This window comes from Mobula hypostoma, chromosome 9 (assembly GCF_963921235.1).
Source record: "Mobula hypostoma chromosome 9, sMobHyp1.1, whole genome shotgun sequence".
In the NCBI taxonomy this organism is placed as follows: Eukaryota; Metazoa; Chordata; class Chondrichthyes; order Myliobatiformes; family Myliobatidae; genus Mobula; species Mobula hypostoma.
The window spans coordinates 126,858,035-126,878,534 of record NC_086105.1 but is presented as its reverse complement, the minus strand read 5'-3'; the positions used below and the strand labels follow the sequence as shown (position 1 = coordinate 126,878,534).

The 20,500-nt window shown below is 37.4% G+C and overlaps 1 protein-coding gene across 1 annotated transcript in view; it reads right to left on the bottom strand.

Moving 5' to 3' along the window:
- Positions 1-20,500, bottom strand: part of snx29 (sorting nexin 29) — a 581,542-nt gene that overhangs the window by 432,447 nt on the left and 128,595 nt on the right. The window contains exon 12 of the mRNA XM_063059095.1: positions 7,746-7,809. Within this exon, the coding sequence (XP_062915165.1) occupies positions 7,746-7,809 (64 nt within the window). The remainder of the gene's footprint in view (positions 1-7,745; positions 7,810-20,500) is intronic.

The following is a 20,500-nucleotide window of genomic DNA, read 5'->3' as shown; positions in this document are numbered from 1 at the left end:
GCATTTTGTTTTATTTTTTAACCAGTTTCTATTCATTTCTTCTCCACTATGCCAACATACCCTCATACTCTCTCCCAAACTTTGTCCTACTTTCCTATCTTTCATTCGTCTCCATGCTACTTCTACCTTCCCTGAACTATGCATCCACTCATTATGATTTTTCCTATTGCATTCAACCATTTCCATTGAACATACAAACTTCCAACCACTATTCTTGACAACACCACAGTAACAAGTCTAAAGCTGCCATAATAAAGCATAGTGCTGCAAACTGTGTCAAGGATTCTAAAAGGATTCTAAATCAAACAGGTTGAGACAAACATAAAGCAGAAGAAATTTGAATCAATGGCCAAATATTTGTTCAAATTAACAGTTTTGAAATACACTTTACATTGTTCACTTTATATCTCAATACTTTGAGTACAGGAGATAGGATATGTTGAAGTTGGATGTTATGAGGGGTATAGAGAGGGTAAATGGATCAGACATTAGGTGTAGTTTTGGTCACCTACCTACAAGAAAGATGTAAATAAGGCTGAAAACTACAGAGAAAATTTACAAGGATGTTGCCAGGACTGGAAGACCTAATTTATAAGGAAAGACGAAACAGGTTAGAACTTTATTCCTTGGAACATAGAAGATTCAGGAGAGATTTGATAGAGATATACAAAATTATGAAGGGTATAGAGATGGTAAATGCAAGCAAGCTTTTTCCACTTACGTTGGATGGGACTACAACCAGAGGTCATGGGTTAAAGATGAAAGGTGAAAATTTAAGGGGAACGAGGGTAAATTTCTTCACTCAAAGGGACGTGAGAGTGCACATGTGGTGCATGCCAGCTCAATTTCAACATTTAAGAGAAGTGTGGACAGGCACATGGGTGGTAAGAGTATGGAGGGCTATGGTCCCGGTGCAGGTCGAAAGCAGCAGGCAGCTTAAATGTTTTGGCACGGACTAAATGGACAGAAGGGCCTGTTTCTGTGCTGTACTTTTCTATGACTTTAAAGCCTGAAAGAGAGGTGGAAATGGAGGGACCTTCATAGCTTGAGGCTGATAGAGCTGAAAACACAGCCATCAACAACAGGGTGAAAGAAGGGTCGTATAAGACACAGCAACTACAAGAACAAGAACTTGAGTTTGGTAGTTTCAGAAGACTAGGGGTAAGGCCAATTTGGAACTGCATGCTCTTGCACATGTGGGATAGGAGATATCTGGTGGGATGAGCAGGTTGACAGTTTATGCAGTTGTGCTGAGCCTCTATGTATTCTAGCTTCTGAAGCATGAACTCTAGGTTCTCGGAGCCATTCCAAGCATCCATTAAGCAGTGATGGACCAGGGAATTCTGAGGATTAGTAGGGATGCTGTATTTTATCAAGAATGCCTTCAGAATAGCCTTGAGTCATTTCCTAAATCCTTTGGCAGAATGTAGAAATAAAGTATTTCTTTCAGAAGCCTGCTGTTGGATATGTGAACAAGGTGACCTGTTCAACAAAGCCCAATGACAGTAATTAGTGGCTCACCATTGACAACTATAACCAAAGAGAGGATACTGACCTTGATTCACCTATTCTTCCAGAGAATTTGGGGGATATTGATGGAACCTTTCCAATTATCTTTCCAGTACCTTGTGGTGTCTGCCTGTGGATAGTCTCTCTCACAGAAGAATACAAGGTAAAGATCTTAGCTGATAGTTTTTTTTTGCCAAGTTTGAGATCTTAATCTTCTAACAACCTTTCCTTCAGTTTGCCAAAGGCTGAGTTGACTTGCTGAGGACAGTGGTCTCATTCCATCTTTGATGTATTTCTTCACAGAAAGAGAGCTCCCAAGTGATAGAAAACGATACATATTTCCAGGGTCTTGTCATGAACTCTCCATCATAAGAAGGCAGTGTTATACAGTGAGGGCAAATTGACAGAGGACCTTGATCTTGTGAATGTAATGCTCATTCTCTCACAAGCTTCCATGAAGGATTCAACAATGACCAAGAGCACAGCACCTATTTGTGTGCAAATAAAGAGGCATCCATACACTGCACAGTACAATTCTTGGTTCTGAAATATACATTCAACAGCTGAACAGTTCCACTGTAGTTTTGCAGATTAGTTCCGCTCCAGTGAAAGGCTTATTGAATGTGACGTGGAGTACAGTGGCAAGTAAAATAAAAAATAAAAATCTCTTGGCAATGACACAGCCTTACTTGAAAGTGAACGTCACTGAGATTGGCTCTGTTACGGATTCAATGGTTTGGATCATGGCGTCAATGTCAGCCTAAGATAAAGATGAGATGCAAATGAATTTCTGTGCCCAGCTGCATTAGAAGGGAATGCTCCAGGGTGCTTCTTGATCTCTCCAGTTCCTTTCATTTCTCTCTCAGCTGTAGAATGGTGAAGACCATAATTTTTATACCTTCAGATGGACAGAGTCCATCTAAAGGCATATAAAAAAAAATATGGTCTTCACCACACGATTTGAGAAGCAGCTCTTCAGCCACTGGGAAGATGTGACTGATAAGGATCCTGGTGAGGATTTTCCTCGGGCAGTAAAGAGAACCACCTCTAGGTACCTTCAGGTAGCCCAAAGAGTGGTTTCTCCCAAGTCCATTGATGTCACCCTCCCCTTCTAAGACGTGGATGATTGCATTGTGGATTTATTGCAATTGCTACTCACTGCCAAGTTTCAAAACATCAATAGGGACACCATTTACTGCCAAAGTTCTGTTTTCACTGAACAGGAATATGACCTTTCCAAGAATGCAGGCAGAGCTGAGGCAGACAGGGTGCTTTGAGATGAAATCAAGGGCAGTCATGTGAAGGTCAGAGTTTGGGTTGAAGGAAGGAGCTAAGTATCAGAGATATCTGAACCTGAAAATTTTACAATCAAGGCAATTTAAGGCCGGTACCGAGAGGACAGTGATCACAGTAGTCATTGGTGAAGGGTAACCAATTCTTGACAGAACATGGTATGCAGAATTTTCAAAAAACTCTCCGATATGTACGATTTAATAATGAGCCCAGTTAGAATAGCAATAGACTGGTAGAACATGAAAATAATGAAAATAACTAGGAAATATAAGTTAATATTATAGTTCCACATAGTAGTACAAAGCACGACAAATAAAACAAGGATTTTTCTGAAGTTATGAAGCACAACTGCAAGATACTCAGTATGTGAAGAGTTAAACAAATGGCACAGCAAGAACTGCTCATGTGGATTTGACCTAATTAACTGTAAATCCATATTAAATCACAGTCCAATTCTGCACTGCACCTTGATCTAGTTAAATTCCTGTTTCTTATTTGTTTGTCAAGCATAAGATTTCAATACACCAAATAACACTCTCCCTGCATAAATAAAAAACAACGTAAACATTCCACTCCGCCATGGTCTGCTACAATTCCTTTGCATATTATGTTAAAGATACATAAAATTTCATGTGTTTCACTAAGTCCCCAATGTGCACCTGGTCAGGGAACAGGCAACAAGCAAGCGTCATCTCTCGTTTCAAGTTATTGCTTAAGTACATATTTCCAGGCTATATTTTTAAAACAGAGCTGAAAGTGTAATTAATCATACAGTGATTGTTTAGAAAAGATAATGACAACTTTAAAAGTTGCACTCAAAATAAGAATACAAAAGATTTCCAAATGTTAAATAATCTACAAAAGAATTTGCAGATTATATAAATTATTCCATGAACTAGCAGATTTAACAGTCAGGCCCACCTCTGATTAGAACAGGTTAAGTATTTGTAACCTGAATAGACTGCGAGTTGGAAATGGGGCTGCAGACCGAATTTCTACATGGCAGATGATGCCAGTTGCCCTGTAGCAGCCTGCAAATCCATCCAGCCAGCCTCCAAAATGCTCATTCGTATGCACCGGATGTACACAAGCCAGGCATTCAAAAACTGGGGAGGAACTGTAGTTGACTGCAAGATAATCCCAATTTTAAATAAAAGCAAAATAGAAGTATGAATTCTCCTCATAATTAAAAGTAACTCCAATCATGTATGACCTGAAAAGTCAAAGGTTAAATCTCTTATCAATGCTAAATTAGATAATTATCACAAATGGTAGTGGGTGGTTCAACTGCCCTCACTGGCTTTGGGATCAGAAGGCAAATAAGATTTATCAGCCAGAATCCTATTCTTATTTACTATTCAGTAAGCTCTAATAAAAACATTATACAGCATTACATTTGAGCCTGCAGCACAGCTACGAGACATTCACACTAAACAGTCCATAATGCATGAATATTCAATGTGTGCAACTTTGCAACAAGATTTCATCAAACTAATCCAGCACATCCTTCTGTCCTTTCTCCCTTCTGTAGTTTCCATTGCTACAATTTTCTTCAACACTCCTTCTGTTTCTCATCTCTGAGTCATGATGTTTCTCCTGATTTCTCTCATGAATTCCTTCGTAACTCTTCTACATTTACACCAGGATTAGGTCAGTATTAGATTGGATTTTATCACCCCACTCTGCTGACCTTGATTTAGTTGACAAGTAACAGGACAAAAGGTAACTGGACAGGACAAGAATATGAAGTTATCATTTGAACAGATCATAGCACATATGCCTGGTGTTTTGATTCCACCTGCTTTTCTGCCTATATCTGATATAAAATTACTAACTAAATTTATCAATTGCCTTTAATTTCAATTTTCTGCCTTCTTCATAATTAAATATTTCATATTTTTGGCTCTGATTTTAGATTCAGATCCTATTGTCTTCATCTCTCTTATCAGTAGGGCTATTGGACTGTGGCAGGAACATTAGCTGATTATTTCTATTTATACATCTGACCCTAAAGCCAGTGATGGCAATTGAACCATCCATTGCTACCTTGGAAAAAATTAGTCCACAATTATACTAAAATAGAACTCCATTCAATCTCTGAACTATTACTAAACCATTTGCGTAATTTCCAATCAAACAGGAGAATTCATAATCATCACAAACAGGAATTCTGCAGATGCTGGAAATTCAAGCAACACATGTCAAAGTTGCTGATGAATGCAGCAGGCCAGGCAGCATTCCTAGGAAGAGGTACAGTTGACATTTCAGGTTGAGACCCTTTGTCAGGACTAACTGAAGGAAGAGTTGTAAGAGATTTGAAAGTGGGAGGGGGAGGGGGAGATCTAAAATGATAGGAGAAGACAGGAGGGGGAGGGATGGAGCCAAGAGCTGGACAGGTGATTGGCAAAGGGGATATGAGAGGATCATGGGACAGGAGGTCCGGGGAGAAAGACAGTGGAGGGGGAACCCAGAGGATGGGCAAGAGGTATAGTTAGAGGGACAGAGAGAGAAAAAGGAGAGTGAGAGAAAGAATGTGTGTATAAAAATAAATAACGGATGGGGTACGAGGGGGAGGTGGGGCATTAGCGGAAGTTAGAGAAGTCGATGTTCATGCCATCAGGTTGGAGGCTACCCAGACGGAATATAAGGTGTTGTTCCCCAACCTGAGTGTGGCTTCATCTTGACAGTAGAGGAGGCCGTGGATTGACATATCAGAATGGGAATGAGATGTGGAATTAAAATGTGTGGCCACTGGGAGATCCTGCTTTCTCTGGCGGACAGAGCGTAGGTGTTCAGCAAAGCGGTCTCCCAGAGAAAGCAGGATCTCCCAGTGGCCACATTTTAATTCCACATCCCATTCCCATTCTGACATGTCTATCCACGGCCTCCTCTACTGTAAAGATGAAGCCACACTCAGGTTGGAGGAACAACACCTTATATTCCGTCTGGGTAGCCTCCAACCTGATGGCATGAACATCGACTTCTCTAACTTCCGCTAATGCCCAACTCCCCCTCGTACCCCATCCGTTATTTATTTTTATACACACATTCTTTCTCTCACTCTCCTTTTTCTCCCTCTGTCCCTCTGAATATACCCCTTGCCCATCCTCTGGGTCCCCCCCCCACTTGTCTTTCTTCCCGGACCTCCTGTCCCATGATCCTCTTGTATCCCCTTTTGCCAATCACCTGTCCAGCTCTTGGCTCCATCCCTCCCTCTCTTGTCTTCTCCTATCATTTTGGATCTCCCCCTCCTCCTCCCATTTACAAATCTCTTACTCACTCTTCCTTCAGTTAGTCCTGACAAAGGGTCTCGGCCTGAAACGTCAACTGTACCTCTTCCTAGAGATGCTGCCTGGTCTGCTGCGTTCACCAGCAACTTTGATGTGTGTTGCTTGAATTCATAATCATTTTTGCTTTCTACCAATAATTTTCAAAATCTTAAAACTACTAATTTTCCATTAACCATTAACTTTCCATAATCGAGAGCTTACAAGCTTTGCTTAAATCTTAACATATTATCTAACTTCACGAACCTTACACTGGTAAACCTACTCTGTATTCATTCCAAAGATAGATTTATAATCCAGTCTTCCAATAATAAAGAATACCATTACATTTGCTTTCTTGATCTTATTTTGGAACCATTTTGTTTTCTAATATTTACATTTGTCCTATTTATAATAATTATTCATTCATGGAAACCAATGTTACTTACAAAAGCAACATTTATTGTCCTGTCCCTAAATCCCCTTGAACTATGTGAGTTGTCTGGTCACTTCAAACTACAGTTTTGAATTACTTTGCTGTGGGTCCAAAGTAATATATTTGTCAGACCAGGTGGGAACATCAGACAATAGTCTACAAGATGGCTTTTTAAAATCAGCAATTCAATAGCTTCACAGTCAACACAAAAGTGCACAATATTTTACTCCATTTCTTTGTTTAATTAATTTGTGATTCCCAGCTGACTTAATGGAATTTGAATGCGTCTGGATCATTAGTCCAGTATCTCCATTCCTTGGTCCATACTTCTTTATTATTCTATCCTCAATAAAATTTATTGATCTGTTTTGACCTCCATTGTTGTTGGCTTGTATTATTTACAAAGTATTTGGATCTATTAGCTTTTAATACAAAATTAATTAACTTGCATTCATCTGCACTGAATTATGAGCAATTATGAAATAGGAAAGGCATCAAAACATTCTGGCATCCTTAAAATTTGCCCTTATGATAAGCTATCAGCATTCAAATTACACTTTTGATGCATCTGCTCAAGGTTAAATTACTTACTAATATTCTCATTCACCAGCAATAGCTTTTCCTACAATTACTTCGAAGCTTCCCCCCTCACCCCCTCCTGGAACAAAGAGAACAAAATGTTCAGCCTTTCACTGCCTTTAGATACATTTACAATCTCCTTTGCAGTAGCTGAACAGGTATCAATTTAGATCTCTCATTACATGGGGAGCACTAACTATTCCAACATAACAGAAAGAACTCAGAATAAGGTCTCTGAAGGAGAGCTAATAGAAATATCAATGGATCAAATGACTATCTACAGTTGACTGACATGTATACAAAATGGTACAAGTAAAAATTTATTGATGAAAAAACATGTGGAAAAAAAAACAAAAGATGAGCTTTGCGCCAAATACCACCAGTATATACCAAATTTTAGCCAGCCAGTGGTGTAGTGACAGACTTTGAAGTGAGTGGTCCCGAGTTCTAATCCGGCCAGCTCATTACACACTTTCTATCCGTGCTGAGTTGAGCATCGAACTAGCAACTCGGCCCCGTAAAAAATAGACAAAATGCTAAAGAAAGAACAAGGTTGCTGCCACAACACACTGAGAGGAATAACAATCACTAAATTTACAAAAGACACTAATTAATACATTCATTTAGATTAAATGTACTCTTAACATTGCAGGGAACAATACCTGTTTTGCTCATCCAGTTCATCCTTTCTGTTCATCATGGCTACAATAGCTTGTCGTAGTTCGTCTGAGGAAGCAAACCTTCAATTAACAACCACATTAACAATAAAGCTGATGCAAAAACAAACATTTCATCTCTTAAATTTTTTTCAACGAGATGTACTACATATTCAAAGGTGATGGGCATAGAGACAAATTTATAGCCCACTTTCCAATGAATTAGAGCTAGTTAATTTAATATTTTATGACAGGAAATTCTTAGAAACTTCAAATTACTCAACATCTGAATTCAGAATTTTTTTTTAAAAAAATCTTTGAAAAGGTAATAAGCTAAAGACAATAGTTAAAATGGAGATAGGTTAACTAATTATGGAAAGCAAATGAACCACCAAGAGAATGATCAAGGTGGTAGAATGGTTAAAAAAAAGTTGTTTATACTATCAGGTTAGAGGCGACGCAAACAGAATTCGAGGTGTTTTTCCTCCATCCTGAGAGTGGCATCATTGTGGCAGTGGAGGAGGCCATGAACTGACATGTCAGAGTGGGAGTGGAGATTGGAATTAAAATGGTTAGCTACCAGGAAGTCCTGCTTGTTGCAGATGGGATCAAACCTGCAAAAACCTACATCAGACAACAGCTGGAATTGTGTGGAATTTTGGATAGCATAGTAAAAAAAAAGGATATTGGAGATCCAATGCCTGTTTGTCAGAATGATACGTAATGTGAGCAAACACAAATATCAAATAAACACAGGAATAGTTTAGGCTGTTTTGGTAGGACCAGAGGAGATGATGTGATTTCACAGTGGCATATCTGAAGCAATAACATATAGTGGAAACTCCTTAGTATGAATCCTTGAGAATACAAGGACCTGAGGAATTTCAACATTACATTAAATTGATGTTCAGCATAGAGGCAGGAGAATTTCTTTTTTAAATGAGAATTGTGAAGATGTGAAATACATAACCAAATTTGGTAATGGAAGGAAACAGCACATTAAGAGTATATCAGCAGTTGTAGAAAACAATAAATGGACATGAACCAGTTCAGGAGAATTGAATTAACTGAATATATATGGAGATAGGTACCAATTTAGAAGCAAAACCAAAATATATTTCTCAAAATATATTTTAATATTGTAAATAGTAAGACATTTTGTTTTACATTAGAAACATAGAAAATAGGTGCAGGAGTAGGCCATTTGGCCCTTAGGATTAAAATCTAAGCCTCTCCACTGAACATACACTTTAATTAAAGCCACATCTATATTTAAATGGAGAACCACGCGGGGGACCACAACTTTATGCGTATTTTCCTACAATCTCAGAGTGCTCCGTCATTTCAGAACAATCTTCTGTCTCAATGAAAGAGCTTTCAAAAAAAAAGTGCAGAATTTAACGTGGAAATAAAACGAAGGACTGTAATATGAAGTCCTGAATAATACTAAATAGGATTTAAATTTTAAATTATATTTTTTCAACAAAAGGCTCTTTTAATTTGCATCAGCAAAGCTGGTAAACTGTCTCATCAAACTGGAATTATTGCTTTTTAATATACAATAACACCAAAAATTTAAAAATGCAACTGATTCAAACTGAAAAACAGAAGCAAATTTATTATAAATCTATATTTACTTTTGTTTGCTTGCATTGGTCAATATAAGCACAGACAGTTGTCTTCCTGATGTGTCCTGTCATTTAGCTACACTAGATTTAGGTTATGCAGAGTGTTAAGCTAACAATCCCTGAGAAATCTTAGATGCACTCCAGGACACAGATGTCACAGTAAACCTGAACTCTGCCTCTTCAAAGGAAGGCAGCTCCAATGCACTTCCTCTGAATAATGCTGCTCTACCCAAACAATTTCATTTTCAGGCAAAAATTGTAGATGCTCAAAATCAAAAACAAAAACAGAAAATACTGTAAGTCTGTCTCTTCATATGACATGCAGAACAATCCTGGTTTCAGTACTATCCAAGGTCCATCTCTCCACTATTTTTTCCATTACACTGATGACTCCATTGGCATTTCTTCCTGCACTCATTCAGAGCTTGAAAATTTCATTACCTTTCCTATTATTTTCCACCCTGCTCTCACATGCACATGGACCACATCTAAATCATTCCTTTTCTGACAGTTATAAAGGTTAAAGTCCATCATAAATAACCAACTCCCAGTTACCCCAATGACACTACTTCCTGTAGGGACTCTATTCCAAATCTCAGTTTCATCATCTTAGTTACAGTTGGAATGATGATAACAATGAGACTTTTCCATACCATACCATACCTTTAGAGAGTCTTTTCACTAAACCATCCCATAGTTGACAGGCTCTCAGGTCTCTTCTAAATCCTGCATTTCTGCTCCCACTGCTGCCCTCACAGTCAGACTAGGTTCAAGTTCCTTTGCCACCCAATGAGTCTTCACAATCAATAGATTATCCTCCATCATTTCTGACATAAAAAAGACACCATCAGCCACATCTCCTCCGCCCTCTCTTTTCAGAACTCAAATGGACCAGTTGCTGTGACTCCCTGGTCCATTCTCCCACCTCCCCTTCACACAGCATCTTTTGCCTCATCCCACTGTTGTGGAGAAGTTCCAATTCATTCAGGTCTTCCAATTTAGTGCACTCCATTTAGTGGTCACTATATTGTCTCCTCTAGAAAGCAATCCATATACAGATTGGGTGTCCACCTTGTAGAGTGATTTTAAGCTTCCAGTTGCTTGTCAGTTTAAATCTCCATCCCCCACTATCTCTGACTTCTTCGTTTCTGACCTCTAAAGTTGTACAAAGATGCTAATGCACGCTCAAGAAATAGCATCACACGTCCCATTTCAGCTCTCTACAGTTCTCAATGCTCAACTTTGAGTAGCCACCCTTTCCCATTATTTCTTTCCCTCAGGTATGATTGCACCATTCCATTTTCATTTGTTTCTCTCTCTTCTGTCTCTAACTGCAAAGAGTTTAAAGTAATTTGTCCTAAGCACATTGTTCTGCACCCTATTAATAATATTCTGTCTGTTCTCTCTATACACTCCATTACACTTCTCTGACCCCACACACATGGTATTTTGTAACTTAAACATACTCATTTTCTCACTTTACCCATACTAAAGGGTCCTTGACCTAAGATGATCATTAGAAACATAGAAAACCTACAGCACAATACAGGCCCTTTGGCCCACAAAGTTGTGCCGAACATGTCCCTACCTTAGAAATTACTAGGCTTACCCATAGCCCTCTATTTTTCTAAGCTCCATGTACCTATCCAAAAGTCTCTTAAAAGACCCTATCGTATCTGTCTCCACCACCGTTGCCGGCAGCCCATTCCACGCACTTCTTGCTGTTTTTTTTCTACCCACACCTCAAATCTTTTTCTTTTTAAATCTTTTTATTAAATTAGTACACAAAAAGTAAACCATGTAGACACTAATACACTGTTGCAATATAAATTTGCAAGAGATATTAATACACAAAAAAGTTAGTACAAACAGTGCAGTTTAGATATAAAATAACAAGGTAATATAATAGTATACTAATTTTCCATACATATCAGTAAAGAGAAGAAAAAACCCAAAAAAACCCCAAAAAAAAACCCCACCGTGCAACTAATCTAAAAAGCAAAGCAAAGCAATGGGCTAACTAGGTAACTAGGTAACAAGTAGACTTAAACAACTTAAAACAATCACATCCTCAAACCCGACCTCCATTAAAAACAGTTAAAAAAGGAAGAAGGGAATGTAAATATGGGCAAAGAGGGAAAAAAAATTACATTAAATGAAAATGTTGAATAAAAGGTCTCCAGGTCTGTTCAAATTTAACAGAAGTATCATAAAGATTACTTCTAATTTTCTCCAAATTTAAACATAGTATCGTCTGAGAAAACCAAAAGAACGTAGTTGGGGCATTAATCTCCTTCCAATGTTGTAAAATACATCTTTTCGCCATTAAAGTAAGAAATGCAATCATTCTACGGGCTGAAGGGGAAAGATTACTGGAAATTTTAGGTAATCCAAAGATAGCGGTAATAGGATGGGGAGAAATATCTATATTCAATACCTTTGAAATAATATTAAAAATCTCTTTCCAAAAAGTTTCCAGAGTAGGACAGGACCAAAACATATGAGTTGAGGAGGCTATCTCCCCATGACATCTGTCACAAAGAGGGTTAATATGAGAATAAAAACGAGCTAATTTATCTTTAGACATATGTGCTCTATGAACGACTTTAAATTGAATTAGGGAATGTTTGGAACAGATAGAAGAAATATTGACTAGTTGTAAAATATGCGCCCAGTCATCGCCGAAATAATAAAGCCCAATTCCTTTTCCCAATCTGACCTAATCTTATCGAATGGAGCTTTCCTAAGTTTCATGATAGTATTATAAATAATAGCCATCACACCTTTCTGACATGGGTTAAGGTTAATTATAGTATCTAAAACATACGTAGGAGGTAACGTTGGAAAGGAAAAGGGTATAGTACTTAGGAAATTTCTAACTTGGAGACATCTACAGAAATGTATTCTTGGTAAGTTATATTTGTTAGATAATTGTTCAAAGGACATAAGGGAGCCATCTAAAAATAAATCCAAAAACCGTGATATACCATTAGTCTTCCAAATTTGAAAGGCATGGTCCGTGGAAGAGGGGGGAAGGAATATGTTACCTAAAATAGGAATCGCAAGCCCAAATTGATTAAGATCAAAAAATTTTCAGAATTGAAACCAAATACGTAAGGTATATTTAACTATCGGGTTACAAACCTGTTTGTGGCGTTTCAAATCGAAAGGAAGAGAAGAACCTAAAATGGAGCCAAGTGCATAACCTTGAGCAGATTGTAATTCCAATACTACCCATTTAGGAATGGATAGTGCATCTTGGTCAAGTAACCAAAATTTCACGTGTCGAATATTAATTGCCCAATAATAAAATCTAAAGTTAGGTAATGCCAAACCTCCATCTCTCTTAGCTTTCTGTAGATGTATTCTACCCAATCTCGGGTTTTTATTTTGCCAAATAAAAGAAGAAAGTTTAGAGTCAACTTTGTCAAAAACGGATTTTGGAACAAAAATCGGTAGTGCCTGAAATACATATAAAAATTTTGGCAGAATAAACATCTTAACAGCATTAATACAACCAATCAAAGTTAAATAAAGTGGAGACCATTTAAATGAAAGTTGAGTAATGTGATCAGTTAAGGGTAGGATATTAGTCTTAAATAAATCCTTATGTTTACAGGTAATTTTAATCCCAAGATATGAAAAATGGTTATTAACCAATTTAAACGGGAGGTTCTGATACAAGGGAACTTGCTTATTAATCGGGAAAAGTTCACTCTTACTGAGATTTAACTTATAACCTGAAAAAAGACTAAATTGTGCTAATAAATCTAAAGCAGCAGGAATAGATTTTTGAGGATTAGAAATATATAAAAGTAAGTCATCAGCATAAAGTGATACTTTATGAGACTTTGAACCACGAGTTATGCCAATAATATTTGGAGATTCTCAAATAGCAATTGCAAGAGGTTCTAATGCAATATCAAATAATAAAGGACTAAGAGGACAACCTTGTCTAGTACCTCAAAAAAGAGGGAAAAAAAGGTGAATTTAAAGAGCTAGTACGAACTGAGGCCATAGGAGAATGATATAACAATTTGATCCAGGATATAAATTTCGGGCTGAAGTTAAACATTTCAAGTACCTTAAATAAGTAAGGCCATTCGACTCTGTCAAAAGCTTTTTCAGCGTCTAAGGAAATGACGCATTCAGGATCATTTTGTGACAGGGTACAGACAATGTTTAACAGTGTACGAATATTATAAAAAGAGTAACGACCTTTAATAAAACCCATTTGATCTTCCGAAATAATAAGGAAGTGCTTTTTCTAATCTGTTTGCTAATAATTTAGAAAAAATTTTAGAGTCAACATTTAATAAGGATATTGGTCTATAAGATGCACATTGAGCAGGATCTTTATCTTTCTTTAATATTAAAGAGATCGATGCTCTATAAAAGGATTCAGGAAGTTTACCAAGTTTTAATGAGGCCTCCAGAACCCTGAATAACCAAGGGATTAATGAGGATGCAAAAAATTTATAAAATTCCGCGGCAAATCCATCAGGACCAGGAGCTTTCCCCGGGATCATAGAAAAAATAACATTCTTAATCTCATCAGTAGTAAAGGAAGAATCTAACATAGAAGATGTATCATGTAAAATCTTAGGGAAATCTAGGTTATCTAAAAAGTCATGCATATGTTTAGAGTCTGGTGGAGACTCTGATTGATACAAGGAGGAATAAAAGTCAAAAAAGGATTGATTAATCTCAGCTTGATCAAATATCAGTTGATCTTTTTGATTATAAATCTGATTAATTTGAAATTTGGTATAATTAGACTTCAACTGATTAGCCAACAGTTTACCGACTTTGTCACTATGTATATAAAATTCTCTTGATTTCATTAATTGATTTGCAATAGAGGAAGAAAGTAATAAACTGTGTTCCATTTGAAGTTCTGTTCTTTGTTTATACAACTTCTCAGAGGGAGCTGCAGCATATTTCTTATCAATTTCCTTAATCTTGTCCACAATAGCCAGCTCCTCCTCCTTCAACCTCTTCCTCAAAGCAGCAGAATACGAGATGATCTGACCACGAATATTAGCTTTAAAAGTATCCCAAAGGGTATTCATGGATATATCCTCTGTACAGTTGATTGTAAAAAAGAGATCAATCTGTTCATTCATAAAGTTAACAAAATCTGAGTCCTGAAGCAACAGCGAATTAAAACACCATTGTCTATTATTTTGTGTATTGGCCGATATTTTAATAGAAAGCTTAAGTGGAGCATGATCCGAAATGGATATAGGGTCATATTCACATTTAACCACCGAAGAAATAAGACGAGAGTCAATAAAAAAATAATCAATTCTTGAATAGGAATGATGAACATGTGAAGAAAAAGAAAAATCTATTTCCCAAGGATGCAAAAAACGCCAGATGTCCGTCGATCCAGAATCTGAGAGAAATGAATTAATCAAGGTTGCAGATTTATTGGGTAGATTCCGTAAAGGAGCCGAACGGTCCAATAATGGGGATAAACAAGTATTAAGGTCCCCGCCCCAGATTAGTGAAAACTCATTCAAATTCAGGAACAAATTAAATAATGATTTGTAAAATTCCAGACAGTCCATGTTAGGGGCATAAACTTTAACCAAAACTACCTTTTTATTAAAGAGTAAACCACTAACCAATAGAAATCTACCATTCGGATCAGAAATAATATCGTGTTGTACAAAAGTGATTGAGGGATCTATAAAAATAGAAACTCCTCGAATTTTAGCGTTGGAATTCGAATGGAAGTGTTGACCCTTCCAGAACTTAAAAAATGTAGTCTGTCCCCCCTCCGCACATGGGTCTCTTGTAAAAATAGAATATGTGCTTTAAGTCTCCAAAAAACTTTAAAGACTTTTTTCCTTTTAATTGGATGATCAAGACCATTAGTATTCCAAGAGACAAAATTAATAACAGACTCCATAATCCCTAAAGTCAACCCTCAAATAAAGGAGGATTGACAATAGGTTCAATCCACGAACCTGGAAAGGGAACAGAATAAACAAGAGATAACAGGAAAGAGAACGCGACCAATACTTCGGTAATATGAGTAGCCCAAGAAGAAAGAAAAACTAAAAAGTGAAGCCCCCCCCACCCCGTAGCCCCAAAGCTAAATCTAAGATAGACCAGCCAGAAAGAAGAAAGCACTAGAACTACCCCCATGACTTCCGATAGACGCTCACTAAAAAAAAGTGTATATATAAAGATCAGCTAAAGTTATAAAACAGTAAAGGAATAAAAAAAATACACCGATTAAAACGAAAACGATATAATACAAAGAAAAAACAGGTACATATAAAGAAAACCGTTAACCTACAACAGACCGTATACTTAAACAAGAAAATGAAATATTAGCATAGACTAACCACGAAAACTACAAAAAGTACATTTGAAAACTACAAAGTTTAAGGCCTCCAGGGATAGACGTAAAATGACGCTGACGGAATAGCCACGCAGAATCCCCACGGAAAAAGAATGACGCAGTTAAAAAAAGTTTGGCAACCATATTAATTAAACCGAAAAAAAACTTTTCTGCCCTCATATAAAGCAAAAAAAAATTAAACCCAACAAATTAACTGCCTCCGATCAAACAGAGATGATTTAATAGTGCGATTAAGATGTTGAAGGCAAGAGTTGATCCAGGTAACTCTGGGCTTCCAATGGAGAGTCAAAAAAACGGGAAGACCCATCAGATAATCGAATCTTCAAATGTGCGGGATAAAGCAACACTGGTTTTAAATCCGTATCGTAGAATTCCGACATCACGGATCTGTAACGGACACGTTGATCGCGAACCTGTTTACTAAAATCTTCCACCAAGCAAAAGCGAAGATCCAATGTTTTCATTTTATCAATTTCATCGATAATTTTCTACAGTTTAGTTGAAATTTCCGCACGAATCAGATCCGATATAGCTTGCATAGTTACCACTGGTTCAATCGGGGGGGGGGGGTCGGTAACTTTCGGTCTAACTAGAGGTTTGCCGTCTTTCCCGTTCTTGGACATAGTGGACCTTAAACACATCCAAATATATAATAGCAATCCGCTGCAAGGTATTATAAAAATCGTGGCCTTAAAAGTTAGCTTAAATATAGCTGATCATAGGATAAAGCTCAGAGGTAATGGAGCGAGTCAAGAACACGACTTCACTCCATGAGCTCTACCGGAAGTCTCACACCTCAAATCTTTCACCATCTATTTGAGATGGCTTGAAAAAAAAAGAAAATCACAAGTAATTGATGAAGGCCAATCCACTTTATCTTTATCAATACAGGAAAATGTTTAATAAGACCCTTCATCAAGACAGGTCGCAGTCCAAAACGTCGACTGTTTACTCTTTCCCACAGATGTTGTCTGGCCTGTGCAGTTCCTCCAGCATTCTGTGTGCATGTTGCTTTGGATTTCCAGCATCTGCAAATGTTCTGTTGTTAGTAATATTAGTCCATCCATACTTCAGAGAAAGAAAGACTACTAAACAGGCAGAAGAACTAAAATGTTCATTTACTGTTCTGTGAAAACCATCAAACATGTTTTTTTTTAAATAAATTAGAATAATTTGGTTCTATTTTCTTACTGAGTAGCACACTTTTCCTGGCAACTTTTGACCTATTTCTTCTACTTGTTCTGCATCATTATAAGTAAATTACAAAGCATAGAACACAAGTATCAAAAATCAAGTCTCCGGCTAATCACAGAGCAAAGTCCTTTACAGGACAGCTTCGCGTTTTTTCAATACAACAGAGCATTAGTGTCATCATCCGTCAAAACTCAAATACGTGCCAATTATTGGCACATCTGTACAATAACCAATGCTGTCAAAATAGCTTTTGTATATTTAGCATCTGCAGATTTTCTCTTGCTTGTATATTCACATATTAGTTTGTGAGAAAATAAAAGTCACAAATCCAAAAATACGTTTTTAAAAAATGAAATACTATTTAAATGAGAAAATCTAATCCATTTTCAGATTACAAAACAAACAAAAATGTTTGTTTTCATATATAAAAATAATCACCTGTTCTTTCTACAGTCTTTAGCAACTTAAATTAGTGGCTAATTGAGCAATATTTAACATCTTTAGAAACAAACTCACATTTAATACAATGACAAATGAAAAGCTACAAGCAAATGTGCACTATGAATTAATTCTACTTAGAGGTTTGAGTTTCTTGACACTATTTTCCAAAGCAATCCTGTCTTAGCACTTAGTATCTTCTTTCTTACCCAATTGTCAGTTTTTGTAAATTTCACCTGTCAATCTGGTTGCAATTTTCATGCATATGCACATTTCATCACACTATTCCCATTGCACAAGACAGTTTCAAGTGTTTGCCATTTTCTCTAAATAGGCAATATAATCAACATTTCACAAAATTATAGAAAACAAAGTCCAGAAAATGACAGCCACAATTTGCAAACATACTGTGGAGAGATTCATTTTGACCATACAGCTAAAACATACTTTATAATGATGAAAGACAGGCAGATCCTGGACTGAGATTACTGTAAAAGAGAACCTTTGGAGTACAAGTAGCAATATTTCTGAACAGGAATAAACAAAATCTCAACCTTATTCTAACCAAACTCCTGTTAAAACCCACTATCACAAGCCTTTGATGACAATATCAGAGGATAAATTATGCAACAAAGTCTCCTATAAGAAAAGCAGTCCTAACTAACTTAGACAAGAACATAAGAAAACAGGTATAGAAGTAGGCTGCCTGGACACTCATTCAAAATTATCATGGCTTAATCTTAGGCTTCAAGACCTCCTGTGCCAGACCCTCAAAACTCCGATAAAGGGTTGTGGCCCAAAACTGTTTATTCATTTCCATAGATGCTACGGGATCTGCTAAATTCCTCCAGCATTTTGTATGTGTTACTCATCACAGCCTTTAAGTTCTTTACTTTCAAAAAGTTATCTACTCTCAAATATCATTAGGGCAGAGAATTCTAAAGATTCTCTGCCTTTTGCAAAAAGAAATTTCTATGAAACTAGTGTTTAGGCGCTACCGCCTTGCTATTCATTCAATCTCAACCCTCCCACTCATGAAAATATCACAACACCTACCCTGTCATCCCCTTTTGGGATGATCTATGTTTCAATAAGATCACCTCTCATTCTTTTATTTATTTATTTATTGAGATACAGCGCTGAAAAACCTCTTCTGGCCCTTCAAGCCAGGCCACCTAGCAATCTCCTGATATAATCTGAGCCTAATCACAGGACAATTTACAATGACCAATTATCCTACCAACTGGTAATGTCTTTGGACTGTAGGAGGAATCAAAGCATCTAGAGGAAACCCATGTGGTCACGGGGAGAACATACAAACTCTTTACAGGCAGTGGCAGGAATTGAACCCAGGTAGTCCATACTATAAAGCGTTGTGCTAACCGCTATGCTATCACACCACCTGAAAATGCAAAGTGCACAGTCACAACCTGCTAAGTCTCTAATCTCAGAAATTAACTTGATGAATTTCCTTTTGACTGCCTCTAATATTTCAGTATCCTTTCTCAGGTAAGGTAACCAAAATGGTGAGCAATCAATGGCCTCACCAATAATTGTGAACAAAACTCTCTTTTCCAAACCAATCCCCTTATAATAAAGCCCTAATTGTCATTCTCAACTACATGCTTACTTTTAGTAGTCCATGCATAAATGTAGTTCACTCATTAGAGGAAGTCAGAGAGAGAGACAAAGCATGGAAAAAAAACATTAATTTATTTGCATTGTCCATCCAGTTATATCTTTATTTGGCTGAGTAGTGCCACAACAACCTCTCACTTGATGTCTGTAAGACCAAGGAGATGATTATTGACTTCAACAGGAGGAAACCAAAGGTCCATAAGCCAGTCCTCATCAGGGGATCAAAGGTCAAGACAGTCAGCAACCTTAAATTTCTCAGTCTTATCATTTCAGAGGACCTGTCCTGGGCCCAGCACACAAGTGCAATTACGAAGAATGCATGGCAGCACCTCTACTTCCTTTGAAGTTAGCAAAGATTCAGCATGACATGTAAAATTTTGACACCCATGTCAAAATGCTGTTCGCTGACTATAGCTCAGTGTTTAACAACATCATTCCCACAGTCCTACTTGATAAACTACAGACCTGGGCCTCTGTACCTCCCTCTGCAACTGGATTCTCGACTTCCTAACTGGAAGACCACAATCTGTGTAGATTGCTGATAATATTTCCTCTTTGCTGATGATCAACACTAGTGCACCTCAGAGATATGTGCTTAGCCCATACTCTATTCCCTCTATACCAGTGAGGCTAGGTATAGCTCAAATACCAACTATAAATTTGCTGATGATACAATCATTGTTGGGAGAATCTCAGACGGAGATGTGAGGGTGTACAGGAGCGAGATATACCAGCTGGTTTAGTGGTGTCACAGCAACAAACTTGCACTCAACGTCGGTAAGATGAAAGAGCTGATTGTGGACTTCAGGAAGATTAAGACAAGGGAACATGAACCAATCTTCATAGAGGGATCAGAAGTGGAGAGAAGCAATTTTAAGTTCCTGGGTTTCAAGATCTCTGAGGATCTAATCTGGCACTAACATATCGATGCAGCTATAAAGAAGGTAAAACAGTGGCTATATTTCATTAGGGGTTTGAAGAGATTCAGTTTGTCTAAAACATTCAAAAATGTCAACAGATGCACTGTGGGAGAGTATTCTGACAAGCTGCATTACTGCTTGGTATTGGGCGGGGGGGGTGCGGGTGAGGGAGGGCTACTGCACAGAACCAAAAAAAGCTAAGAAAATTTGTAAAATTAGTCAGCTCCATCTTCAAGGAGCAGTGCCTCAGAAAGGCGACATCCACTATTAAGGACTCCCATCACCCAAGACATTGTTACCGTCAGGAAGGAAGTACAGAAGACTGAAGGCACACATTCAGCAATTCAGGAACAGCTTCTTCCCCTCTGCCATACGATTCCTAAACAGGCATTGAACCCATGAACAATAACTCATTTTTTAAAAATATATATTACTTCTGTTTTTGCACTACTTTTAATTTATATATATTAATTGATTTACTTACTTTTTACCTTTCTATATTATCATGTATTGCATTGTACTGCTACTGCTAAGTTAGGAAATTTCACGATACATGCCAGTGATAAT